The following is a 14,827-nucleotide window of genomic DNA, read 5'->3' on the forward strand; positions in this document are numbered from 1 at the left end:
TTGATTGCTACAGTCAGTATACTATAAGCCTTGGAAGCTATAATTGTGACAAATGTTTATTAATTAGAAAACTAGATATTTTACCAGGAACATTTATAGATTTTGAACATAACAAGCTTCAGTGAATCAACTTTGGATGTTAGTATTTCTATGAGGAGATTAGATATTGTTGTTGGGAGAAACTCATGTGTGAAGAATAGAGCTAGCTAGCATTCCCATCAAATGAAGTGTATCTGTGTATCAATATAAAATTAATTTTCTCATTGTGGACCTGGACTGTCAATAAAATATTCAGTTCCAGACCAGATAGAAAACTGAATATTGTTAGTGAGTTTGTGACATATTTGTATATAAATAATTATTTGTAATGACTGCTATTACAAATTGTACCATTTTTTTGTACATTAAAATTTTCTTGTGTTAAGAAAGAAAATTGTGAGCATCCGTTTGTTGGCAAATATCATAAATGTGGTACATATCGCCATTCAATTAACTTCTAAATTAAAATTAAAATTTCCAGCAATTTGAAATCTTAATACATAGTGTACGTAACATAATAAATTGGGGACTTGTCTGAGATAAATTATAATACATAACACTCTGGGTAGCATTATCTTTTTTTTTCTCCCTATTTACCTCAAAGACTATTTTATTCATGTGCTTTGTCACCTATAACTATAACAACCTTATCTTTGACATCCTTCTCTGACCCTTTTGTTTTTCTTCACTCCAACAGCTTCTCATCTGCATAAACCAAGGGCTGAAATCTGTAGTTCAATAGAATAGGCTCATTACAATTAAACCTACTACTTTTGGTACCAATTGTATTCCTTATAACTTCTTGAAAGTCATCGTTAGCTGATGTATCCTCTTGAAATCCACTGTCATTTTACCCTTCTCTTTATTTTATTACCTCTACTTTAATTAGGATAACATGCAACTTCTCCTCCAACCTAGAAACTCTACATACTAATTGCACATCTTCACTACTGGTACTAGCTTTCTTAAAACTACATACTAGTCCAGAATTTCCAAATAAAACCCATTCATTGCACTCATCTCACCTAACAAATTTAACTCCAACACCAGTCTTATCCATTGTATCTGTAGTCTGGAAATAAATACTCAGTACTAAATGTTAACACAAGTAGCTTGTTGCCATCACTGTATTTGTTAAGCCTAATGTTTTAGAATCAAATATACTACAGTTTTTTATGACTACTTTATGTTCACACTAAATTAAGTTTGTTTTTAATTTACATAGCAATGACAAATAACTAGTCTCTACTTAACTTGATGTTTACGTACTATTAATATTATTTAGTCTGATTTATAACTTACTTATAAACTGCATTTAAACTAATAGTTAAATTAAAGTCAAGTAAAGAAAGTAATCCTTAAAATATGAAGAGACAAACAGCTAGTCTACACATTGTATTTGTTTCATAAAGCAATGTATTTCACATTTTTTACAATTTACTAGTAAGATGAATTACAGCTAAACTTAAAAGTAAAATTGCATGTCCTAATCCTAATATAATGTTGCAGCTTAGATTATATCACTAATCTCTAATTAACACTTTTAGTACTACTATTTTTATTTACCAAAGTTATTAAATCTTGTTCATCTTTTGTTATTCAATCCAAATCACAGCAAAAATTACAATAAACTAATATTCAAAAATCTATAACTCTATAACAGCTTGTCTTTCCTACATCTTTTCTTTTAGGTGTACAAATATAATAACTACAATTACAAGTAATAACCCTCCAACAGAAAAAGCCAATTTAATGAAACTCTACAAATATCTCGCAGTACAATTAAAAAACAAACAAGTTTTTTTTAATTTATGATGACTCATAAGCATGATGACCACAGGCTTTTAAACATAATTCAAAATCCATACTGTTTTTATGAAAGAAATGGCCAGGGGAACTAAAATAATAGTAACCATATCATTTGACCACATATCTGTGAAGCCCTTGATGCAAGTTTAGTAGGCATGTGTGCCTGTGTTTTACTGTATAGTTGTCTGCAGAAAGTGCATCAAATTGTGTGGTGTATGATTTACCTTTATGTTCTTTGCACACACCAGAATGCAAAATATGGTATTGGGCAATAATGAGCAATCATATATTATCAACAATAGTTCCAAGTGAAACATAGAGCTTAAAATAATATCTCTATAAAACACAATCAACCATCTTTAGTGAATTTTACAGTAACTATGAATAAACTTTCCTTTTTTTGTAATGTTTAGTATCCCTTAGACACAAACAAATTATCTTTCTCATCATTTCTCCGAACCTTTCCTTCCTCAACCAAACCAAGTCATGGTGTGTTCAGCTAAAGACATTTTTTCTTTCACCAATTAATTTGTGACATCTGATCAACAATGATAAATTCATCTATTTCCATCAGTCAATTGGTAACATTTGACCAACCATGGAAAACTCCCCTCTTTCCATTAACTAACTTGGATCAACCGTGAACAACTATTCCTAGCAACCAACTAGTGATACCCAATCAACCATGAACATTCACTTTCTTTCCCTCAACAAACTAATGATATTTGTTCAGCTGTGGACAAGTTCTGTTTCCAGCAATGAAGTACAGGCTTTTATTCAACTTTAGTTATATTCTCTTTCCATTAGTAAACTAGTGGCATTTTTTTCAAAATGAAAAAAACAAGCAACCTTTTTTATTTTTTATCAATTAATCAATAGTATTTGTTCAGCTATTGACAAATTCTCTAGTTATTTTCATTTTATAACTAGGCTTTTGGCATTATAAAACTGTGAACAAATACTCTGTTTTACATAGTTAATCAGTGGCAGTTGTTTAATTATGAATAATTCATGCTCAACGACTCAGTTACTAACACTTCCTTATTTATGAATATACTTCACTCCCAGACTTGCCATACCAAAACCAATTTTTGCACCACCTACAGATCTACCATCCTTCTGTTCAGTACTTATTGCAACATTTAGTTAAATATAAAATTTTATGTGTTTAATTAATTATTCAATATATTAGCTGGGAACAAATTTTAACTTTGTATTTCAATTTAAAAACAGTGTATTTTATTTTTCCATAATGGAGATTGTTGTTAAATATCAAAGAAGAATAAAATTCTGCATGACAAAGATTTGAAATACCATTAAATTCTAGTAATTGAAGTTTCTTAATTATAGTAATATTCAACAGAAAAAGTCATTAATAATCAATAAACAGATATAAACCTATGTAACTGTATCAGATTTACTTACTTGACTCAATGTTACAAAACAACAAATGTAATTTAAAAGTAAAAGTAATAGTATTTTTCAATGAACTTATATAACATGATTAAAATAAACAACATTAAAATTTAAATTAGTTGATTCAGGGCAGAGTTAGAAAGCCAAAAAAAAAAAAAGAGAGACCAGTAAAAGTTGATGGGTGCATTTCATGAATATTGAACATGAATATTTAGATAGATAAAAGAAATTACACCTTTTATAGTTCCAAAACAGCTCTATAAAGTTCGGTTATAGGTTTTTTGTTTGTTTTTTTCATTAAACCCAAATTAACTTTATCATCAAGCAATAGTTGGCAGGCATAATACTAAAACCAAACCATTAAATTTCAAGAACTGCTTCAAAAAAGTTGAGTAACCTACCAAAAGGGGGCATTGTGCAGCATCAAGCCTAAAATGGGAAAAAGACCATACAATGTCCACCAATCCTAGGGTTAATTTAGTAAAGAGCATATTCCCATTAGAACGGTGAACACTGCAAAGTCTTAAGATTCAAAAATACAACGCACATGCTTGGTCTGATAGAATTGCAGCTTGAGTTTAGAGCAACACTTCAAACATTTTAAATTTCATACTCTAATTAGAGATTATCTAAAAAAATAAAAGTATATTAAATAAAACGTTTATAAATTTCCCATGTTTCCTTTTTTTGTTGCCAAACAATTTTCTTGACTTATGTAAAACATAAAAATAAAAAACTGCAATCTAAAATGCAAAATTCTTCATGGCAAACCAGTTACATAAAACAAAACAAAAGCTTTGATAGTAAACCTCTGCCATTTTTCTACTTGTTGTTATTTTAAAATGTGTTTAAAAGTACATATTTGTATTTGAACTGATTACACAGTTAATTTCTTAAAGACTAAGTCTGATTCTACTCAAACTTCTTAATATTATTGAGACACATATTAAATTTTCTTACAGCTGACTAAAGTTGACAAAAATCATGGAACTGCATGTTTTTAGAAAGGCCAAACATTTGAATGTTGCCTAAACTCAAACAACAAATTTTTAAGTTACCAGCTTTCCATCCCTTTACATTAGATCAGTAATAGGTTAGACGCTGCACTAAGCCCTCTAATGCCAAACCTATGAAGAATGAGCTACATGCAAAAGCACTAAGGGCCAATACCAGAATCAGGTCATCAACAGGATGACGCGGGCGCTTCTTGCTGATCAAGGTCTCAACCACGTGCGGCTAATTAGTATGCAGAGCAGATGATGTTGGTTTGCAGGTGCCAGGAATGGGCAGTAGGTGGCAGCACATGACACAGCAAGCAGCAAGGCGATGAAAGAAACCAAAACAAAACAGTAACAATTATAGGTCAGCTCATCAAGTCCAACATGCAGTAAGAGCCAGTCACCTAATACACAACTGTCAAAACAGATTATAAAAATGGAAACAAACAAAAAACACATGAAATAAGTTCCTACCCCCGTGTCAAGCTATGGTGTTGAGTTGTATGTTACTTCAAATGTTTTTGTGTGTAATTTATTATTGGAGGAACTAATATGTTATTTACAGTTAGCAAAAAACTGACTTTATCAGATAGGAAAGAAACTAACATCATAGCAAGGATCACTGAGGATAAGTACTGATAAAACAGTTAACATCACCACCCAAAAAGTTAAGAACCATTTCAAAACATGCAGTGTTAAAGTAAAGTTTTAACTCTGTTATACAGATATTAACTAAGTCTCTTATACCTTGCCCTCTCAAGGTAATTTAACTTTGCTAAAATGTTTTAATTGAAAGTTCACTTTGGGAACATGTAAGCTGCTCAAATAACAACCATTTAATTAAAAAAACAAAGAAAACTTAAATTTGCTACTTTACAGTTTATGCTTTGTTCAAGTGACATGAATAATCATGACTTTCCCAAAAGTAAATAATATTAAACAAAAGAAGTAAATGTTATGTTTTTTTTTTATCATGAAGATAAGAGTTTGAAGTTTGCAAGAAACTAAAATTTCTAAAGTGAGGAGACTGAACTACAGTTACAAATATACATTTTCAAATATTTACCTTATTGCACTTATTATAACATTATTTATATCCAAATTATTACAAATTATAAAAAATACACAACTTAAAAAAAATCATTTGTTTTCCAAATAATACATGTTTAAATTTTTTCAGCATTTTTATTTCATTCCAGTAATTGATTTTGTACTTTTATCTAATTTTTTCAACATTATGTTTATGCATAAAGGATATAAAGTAAATTGAACAATTTGTTAAGAAACTCTATTTCCTAAAAATCCAAACAAAGTCACTCACTTACATATTTATATACACAGTTTTATAAAGTTAGTGGGTTTTAGTGGTAAGCCTATAATGGGATTGATGCTACTTCCTACATAACCAAATTAGACAGCAAATATTAAACAAAATAAAACTGACAGTTTTCTTGCTTACTATCAGGATGATTCAAATTTGAAACCACTACATCTTTTGCCTGATGATAAAACAGACAAATAAATATTAAATAAACATTAGCATTTTTAGACTGATATAATTATTTACTAGAAAATAGTGGATTTTTTTTAACATAAAGTTATACAACTTGAAACGAAATCTGGACATAAAATGAAATCTTAAATAACATTTTTGTAATTCTACAATACTTCACTAATGTACTATTTTAAAATTACCTAATCAAAATAGCACATTTATACACGACATAATGTGAATCTGCATGTTTGAATGTTAGACTTACAATTACCTGAATGAAATTTTTTAATCAACAATACTATAAATAAAATGATTATTAATAATGAATAAAAAATAACAGCACAGAACTCTGAAAAATTACTTTCATATTATTTTACTCTGTCAAAAGGGGACACTTCAGTGCAGCAGAAATAACCATAAATCAAAGTATTGCTTCTGAAATAAAATATAACTTTATCATTTATTTATAATAGCCAAAATAATTACAGATCTATTGCTCATATTGTGTTAAGTAGTTAACTGACTCCTGAATTGGAAAATACATATATTCTTGAAAATAAGTTTTTAGAATGTTTTAATTTTTATGTTAAGGTACAATTTATTTAATTTAGTTACAATGATTCCAGAATTTTCAACACAGTTGGTTTTGATTTATGATTGATGGTACTATGTAATGATTAACTCTAAGTTTTAGCAACAAAAAATATTCAGTTATTATGTTACAATTCTGTATAGTAATCATCATATGTATGCATGAGTGTTTACTTCATTTTTTAACCACTCCATAATATTTCACAGAATAGTTTGATAATTTTTTGTCAATATTCTTGACCACAATTGAATATAAAAGTCAAAAATTATTTCTGGATAAAAATTGTCAAGGGACCCCAAAACTTGGTGGTCAAGGGTTGTTTGAGTATTTCAGATTTGACTGATTTACTTCACAAGTAGAGTTAGCATGAAAAAATCATTCCCAACAATAATTTCATCTCGGGTTTTGGAAACTCTAAAATGTGAGCACCCATACACAAATGAGTTTTGAGAGTTCTTTGGTCAAGATCCATGGGCTCACATAAATGTTTGCAAGTATATGCAAAAGATTATTAAAAATAAATATTTATTTTAGATTAAAAAATATTTCATATTGGGGCTACTTGTCAAGTAACTTGGGGAAATTTTAGAATTGGTTGCCTAAATTTATTTCAAAATATAAAAATGGTCATTCAAAACAAGGTGTACAAATTTATTTCCCTTGAGTTTTCACAATTATGTTACTGGTAATTTAAAATTCAATTTACTAAAATTAAGATAACTTTATTATATTCACTCATTAATTTAGGCTGTAACTGACAGCCTTGAATTGTCTTAACACATTTTGCTATTAATAATTAATATTATTGTTTCATATAAGTGATTGGAAATTTTGTTGAGCCAATAAAAAATGTACATGTTTATCACTATTAACCTAAAACGTGGTGTACTTGTGTAACAAAAAAAAGAGCTGAATATAAACACACATTCTGGTTACAGCTCTGTAGTCAAAAAGAACCAGAACAAAGGTGCATGTACCTGGCATTTCTTCTGCCAGTTTCATGTCAAGAAGATAATCTATTCAATAAATATAAATATGCATTGCATTGTTTTAAAAGACTTGTCTAAAACAAAGGTGTTTCTGTTGAAAACTTTTTATTATAATCACTGTGCTTCTAAACATCTCTTTAACCAGTTTATGTTACAATATGTGTTAAACTAAGTTCATAGAGATTTCTGTAGCCAGTTTGTGTTATAAATGGTCAAAATGAAGCTTATGGACATTTCTGTAGGCATTCTGTAAGAAGGGAGTGAGAGCTAAGTGTTTATGCATTTCAATAAACACATAATGGATATTAGAAAGTGAGCAGGTAATAAACTTTTACATATTTTGATAGGAACATGGTGGATTTAGCAAGTGAGTGCGAATTAAATTCATGTCTCTGAAGCACTTAAAGCTAAAAGCAGAGCCAGAGCAATTTCTTCAAAAATATAAAAATTGAAACCAAGTTTACAGTAAATTTGTGGGTGAATGAGATTCTCTTCTATGTGAGCCAATGTATAAAGTTCAATATACATATTATTTTCAGATCTGAGTAAGTTAATTTCTACTATCATTTTAAAGAAGAATAGGCCTTTAGGTGTTCACTGAAAATTTATATTATTAAGGTAACCAAAGTCAGTCAAAATGTTATTTCAGTACACACATAATTAATTGCATGCTTATTGTTAATGATGGGCACTTTCTGTATAAAATAGTTTTAGGAATATAGTCACAATTAAGCTTAAGAACACTTTTCTAATCAGTTCATGCATGAATAGTTATCTAGTTTATATTTCCAGATATTTTTATTTGAAAGTTCATGCATGACTAACATCCCAATTAATGTTATTTTGCTGTTACAAAGATAGTAAGGACTATGCAATTAAATTTGCTGTCAATCACCGTTTGGGATACTCATGACTACAGTTAGATGATTGAATCATATAATCAATTAACTACAAACAATTATATCAATGAGTATCACATAAACTAATTAAAATTGATTAAATTGACTGGCACAAAAAGTAATTAGTGCTTGCTCTCTTTTTATCTTTTTGAACTTCTGACTAGAGGGAAGGCAACTGGCTGGCAGCACCCCATACTAACTTTACCTTTTTTGAACTGCTGACCAAAGGAAAGTAAAGTATCTGGCAGTGTCTGCTATTTTGTGTGTGCGCGTGCACTTGTACATGCTGTGGTGTGAAGAAGACCACAATTATCAATTAACAGGGTCATCACCATAATAAATTAGCAAATACCTTCCTTCTAGTTAGTGGTTCAAATAAAGAAAATAGGTTGTGGCAGGTGCTGCCCAACAGTTGCTTTCAGTCTTGTCAGTAGTTAAAAATTAATGATAGCAGCAGACAACCTTAGTAGCTTAATGTTTTTGTAAGGAAAATAAGACAAGAAAGTTTAGTATAAATATTTAATTAATTGGATAGTTCAAGTAATAAAAAATAGCAATAATTGGGGAGTTATAATTTTCTTATATTGAAAATATATGTGTGATAGGTACATCCTTCTATTTAAAAGATTAGCTATTCTTGTTCATTGCAGCCCTCCATACGTGAACTTTTTCTTTACACATGTCACAAGCTTTTAATTTTCCCATATTGAAATTAAGGAATTTCAGTGCATCTCTATATAAATCACTATACATTATCTCTCCACCAATAGGAACAGCTAGGGCAGATAGCTTTTGTGTAGTTTTGTGTGAAATTCAAAAACAAACCTTTCTTTCACAAGATTAGCTAGAATCCTACATTGATTAGGATGAGGGACCAGAATAATTTGTATAAAGGAGAAGATAGGTACGGTAGTAAAGTGTTTGTGTAATGTTAAAGGTAAACAAATCATACTGTTGACAGCCATAGGTAAAGAGGAGAAGGAAATACACTATGAGGGAAAGATGAAACACAGAACACAAGAAAAGAGGATCAAATAGAGGTAAATTAAGGGAATGAAGAATCACATTAACATCTCAGTCTTGAAGAGTAGGTTGTTGGGGAGGATGATGAATCTGGAAACAATGGATTAACATGGTAAGAACAGGTGAAGCAAAGAGTTTTTATGGTAATGAGAAAGACAAGAGATATGGGATAAGGCTGCTTTATAACCTGAAATCTAGGAGACTGATGATCCTACCCAGTTGAAAAGCTAAGTCAGAAACTTGGACACAATAGCCACAGCAGGTCAAGCAGCTGGAAATCCCTATGCATGGTACTGTGTGTGAGAGACTTTTCACTTCTGTTGATATACATGTTGGATGAATGTATTGACTGAGCCAAATGGAGAGTTATTTGATGGGAGAAACTTGATCCCCTTGCCAAAGACTGAACAAATGAAACATATGAAAACAGAAGATGTGAACTTTAGAATTCATATTTTAAGAGTAGAGAAAAACATGAATGCTTAAAAAAAAACTGACTACAATGATGTACAATTAAAATAATTCTAAAAAAAACTGGGTAATTTATAAAGTTTCATTGTTTCATGAAAAAACTGTATCTCAAACTGAAATCATGTCAAAAATGAAATATACTGGAGCATAATCAATGCCAAACGAAAAGTGACAGTTCAGTAGAGGCACACAGAGGGAGTCATATGTGCCATGTGAGTACACTATATTACTATTGGTGGAGAGGTGAAACATGATTTAAATGAGAGTCATGTTGAAATCACTTGATTACAATAGGAGCAAAAGGCTTATGACATGCATAAAGTCTGCACAGAGGGCAGCAATGAACAAAAGTAGCTAATCTTGTGTGCAGGTTTGTTTTGAATTTTGCACAAAGCTACTCGAGGGCAATCTGCACTAGCCATCCCTAATTTAGCAGTAAAAGACTAGAGGGAAGGTAGCTAGTCATCACCATCCACTGCCAACTCTTGGGTTACTCTTTTACCAACAAATAGTGGGATTGATTGTCACATTATAATGCCCCCACAGTTGAAAGGGCGAGAATGCTTAGTGTGATGGGGATTGGAACTTGCAACCCTCAGATTACAACTTGTGAGTAGAAGAAAGTACTGTATCTGAATAAGAATTTTGATTAGTGAATTAATTTTGTGACAATTGATATACTTATAACTGCTATAAATTGATTAAGTCACTCTACATCTAAGTCTGGATGTTATACTTGTTTTAAGTTTTTGTTAGAAAGGTATTTCCTTTTCGTTCTGAAATAAGATTAACTTCCATATCTTATTATCTGATAAATATGGTAGTTTTCTTTAATTTTGTATGAAAACACAAATTAGTTCTTTAGTATATGTATTTTGAAATATTTAAACTCAAAATTAATCTGATGCTATGGCTAAATACAAATTAAATAATGTCAGAAAAGCCATCCGAGTATAACAGAAAATCCGTCTATATTTCTGCATGTTTGTTAAGAGAGTAAAAAACTTCATATCTTAACCTTATTTTAAAAGTACTTGTAGTAAATCCTACATGAAAAATCAGCACTAACTTGTTAACAGTGTCATATTTTCCATTCTTATTTATTTTTATGCTACACTTACAACAAAAGTTATTCTTTGAGAGAGTAGAAACTTGCTGACAAAACACTTTCTTATAAGCAGGCCTAAACATTTAACAATAAACTGCACAAAGCCAGTGAAAAAGATACATGCACTGTCACAAAGCAGCTAATTTAAAAGTCATACTTCTGGCCATATAGGAAGAGCCTACGAAATATTTATCGTCCTACCAGAGCTGCAGCATTAACACGACTCTGGGCAGCCTTTAGCTGAGACTGTAAGTGAGGTGGGGGGTGAAAATAACGACATGGTTCTCGCGTGCACCGTCCCTTAATGAAATCCATACAGACTGTCACCATGCCTTCAGCACTGTCCACTGTCACATGCTCAGGAGGGTGAGCAAAGCGGCATTCAGTTTCCACTCGCTTACAATTCCCACGCTGGAACTCTCGACATACCTACATGAAAAGGGTAAAGAAAAGTGGGTGGGGGAGGCAGGAAAAAAAATTAGATGACAAACACAATTAGCTAGCAGAGACATGGTCCATAGGGAGTTGCAATTTTTTTTTCCCATTTTTTAATTAAAGGTATAACACATATATGGTTATAAATGCTACTATATGATAGATGATATGTTATCTTTTATGCCATGCACTTTAAAATTTGCTTAGAATATACAAAATTCAATAAGGTAGCTGAAAATGTAAAACATTTAATATAAATGAAAACTTACCAACATCAACAGCAGAAAGAGAGCATTCACACAGGATGATTAATTTAGAATTAATGTCTGGTACAATATGTTTACACAATTCTTGTTTCAAAAAAGGTGGCAAAATTTCTCATATGTAAAAATATAATTAAAGCACTCTTTAGATCAGTTTTGTATGTTAAGTATCTATATACAAAATCCAGATCTCAAATTTACCAATTATTGTATCAGCTATACTTTCATAATTAATAGGGTTCATCATTACAATCAACATTCCAAATAAATTTGGAATGTTAAAATGTACTAGGATGCAATTCATCCCCAGTCTCTTTCATAGCTCATCATTATAACCACATGTTCATTGTCCTTGTTTAATCTTATTACTGTTTGGATCTACACTTACCATCAGTACATCAGGTTTCAGGGTCCTTATTCCCAAACCATTGTTAATTATACTAGAAGTAAGAAACTAATTTTTAAAAATCTACTAATGAAACTTTAGTAAGCTATCACTACATGATTAACTGCTCAATGTCATTACCAGTGTTCCCAACATACTAAAATTAAATATCTTCATGAAGAAGTAGTGATACAGCTCAATATTGATTAGGACTTCTGATTTCTTCAATACATTTATGACAGGGTAACTAAAGTTCTATATGTTTTACCAAATAAGAGATGCTGTTTTAAAAAAAATGTTTTTTTTTCTTACTTATCTATATATTTCAGAGTATCTTATCATACATGGTATTCCATTTTCTTGTTGAATGTAACTATTAATTAATTGCAATGATGACAGTAATACACAAAACTAAGATAATTTATTTTATTAAATGGGCAGTCTGTTTACACTGTTTATTATTCATGCTCTTCATGTTTTGACCTTCTTAGGTCATCTTCAGGTTAACAAAAAAAATGTAAGAAGGTTGGATCATTGTTCTGTACTTTATTTTAATTAAAGTTTTAAAACCTATACCAACCATCTTTAAAACATATTTTTTACTTCAAGCAAATTTCTCATTATCATAAATTATTCACGAGCTATAACTGATGCTGGATGCAATTCCTTATTTTTTAATTCAGCCATATGTATTAGTAAAGCTTTAAAATTCAAACTTTGATTGCCTCTTTATCCAAAACACAAAATTTAGTTTTCAAAAAAGCTTTTTTATATTGTGACACTGATTAGACACTGTGCTCTATTACTAATTACAACAGTCTATTTTATTAAACAAGTCTTTTTATCCATTTATTTATTTTAAAGAAAATGAAATGGAAGGAGTGAGGTTTGAGTTCTGAAAATGTTACCATATTTTGTAATTATTTTTAAATGTTTGATTAGGTTTTTGTTTTCCACACAGCATCAGCCTTTGACAGTTCCCTGTAGACATTTATGACATGATTAACTAGTGTCTTCTTTACTTATTTACTACTGTCAAAGCAAGTTTCATGTATTAAAAAATTAATATTTATCAATACAGCCTTGGTTTTGATTATATGTTTATTTTTGTTAAAATACATACAAAAGTTTTGTTTCAAAAATTAAAAATGCAAAAAATGTAAAAATTAAATTATAATTATATAGAAAAATAATTGGACTAATTTTACAAACTGCCTCAAGGAAGATGTTCTTGCATTAACCATATTTAATGTAATTATGAAACTAGAGAATTTTTTATGAAGTTCTTTATTTTATGGTTATTTTACCTCAAATGTTGGATTAGGTCTCTGATATTATGTAACTTAAAGCTATATTAAGTGACGTCTCTTTGCTTTATGAACTATTTCTAGGCTTACAACTTTAGACATTCCCATATTGAGTCTTAAACCTTTATTGCTAAATAGTTAAAACAATTTTTGTTACATGCTATGCAACAGGTTCTAAACAAATGTTGATCTTTATTACAAACAACACAAAAATGGAATTAAGAGAAGATTTTGTATTTAGGTAACTATTCATTAGTCACATATACAGTGTAAACTCTCTTAACATATATTGGAGTATGCTTGTACTTTGAATAGTTATTATTAAACACAAACATTCTAAATTTTTAAATTAAATATTTTTCTCATAACATATTTAAATCATTTATTTTTAAGAAATAAAAACAATCACTGAATGAAGAAACTTTACACCAAACTTTGGTTACCAAGAGTAGTGATTATATTTTAAAACTTTCAATACACTTTTCTACTTATGAGAAAATATTAATTCATTCACATATATCAATTAAGTTTTGAAAAATGATTAAAATATTTGGAATAATTATCATATTGATCCGTATATATAAAAATAAATATCATGCTTTTTGAAAGACAGCCATACTGAAGGAATATTGGTTTATTTTTAATATCCATACTGAATTCCTAATAACAAGTATGTGGTAGTACAGCATTACTATAGTGACTACTGTTCAAAACTTATCCACCAGATGAAACTACTATACAACAGCTTTTACTTTAAGTCTTTAGTTGATCTTTGTGATTGAAAACTTTGGTAAGTTCCAATGACTCTATTATTGGTTGTGTTAGCCACAATTGTGCATGTCAGAATAAATCCTTCAGTACATAGCATGAAACACTATAGTAGTATTGTTTTATTTACTACTTATTCTAGGTGTAGTTGTTAAATGAATATTTGGGAGTTAAATTTTGTTAATATTTCCATATTTTCTGACATATGATCATTTGTGGTACTGTTGGTATCCATTAAATTTTATCAGTAGAAATGTAAAGTAGATACTGCTCTTCTTGATCAAAGTTTTTTTATGTGAATAATATCTATAATTCATTACTCTTGATGGTTTTTTAGTTGTTGTTGGAATTTGTATCAGATAAGCTTACTTCCAACTGTCAGAGATTTCTGCTTCCCTTCACCATAGGATCATATTGTACTTACATTGTTATTGGCATTATTTGTAATGTAAGAAGTGTTTTTGACAGTTTAATCTCAAATGACACAGTTGAACTTTTTGGTACAGCTACACTTTGCTGGTTCATGTTGCTGTTAGTACAGATCTAACATGCTTTTATCATGTACTTTGTGGGTAAAATATTTTGAACATTTAACACATTTTAGTTACTTTATGAAAAGAAAGTCAACTGGGCAAAATATCTCATTAATTATTAGTTTTAATGAACTCTTTGCTAGTTGCCAATGTACTTTTTGGTGAGTATTTTGTGGTAAATTGTACATGATCCAGCAGGACAAATAAATACACTGGTCACACAGCCATGTGAAGAGAAAAAATCTGGTTAAAGTTGTCTACAGTAGATAGTAGTACAATTTTAGTATATTCAGCAGG

The 14,827-nt window shown here is 30.0% G+C and overlaps 1 protein-coding gene across 17 annotated transcripts in view; it reads right to left on the reverse strand.

Annotated features, from left to right (window-relative positions):
- The window catches only part of LOC143256682 (muscleblind-like protein 1), a 122,103-nt gene that overhangs the window by 10,396 nt on the left and 96,880 nt on the right, over window positions 1-14,827 (reverse strand). For 9 of the 17 annotated variants that reach the window (XM_076514218.1, XM_076514223.1, XM_076514215.1 and 6 more), the window contains exon 5: window positions 11,041-11,268. In XM_076514218.1, the coding sequence (XP_076370333.1) occupies window positions 11,041-11,268 (228 nt within the window). Of the gene's footprint in view, window positions 1-4,434; window positions 4,501-11,040; window positions 11,269-14,827 lie in introns of all 17 variants that reach the window. The other 8 variants (XM_076514208.1, XM_076514206.1, XM_076514211.1 and 5 more) reach the window with 1 other exon arrangement.

The sequence above is a fragment of the Tachypleus tridentatus genome, chromosome 7, assembly GCF_004210375.1.
Source record: "Tachypleus tridentatus isolate NWPU-2018 chromosome 7, ASM421037v1, whole genome shotgun sequence".
NCBI classification, from domain to species: domain Eukaryota; kingdom Metazoa; phylum Arthropoda; class Merostomata; order Xiphosura; family Limulidae; genus Tachypleus; species Tachypleus tridentatus.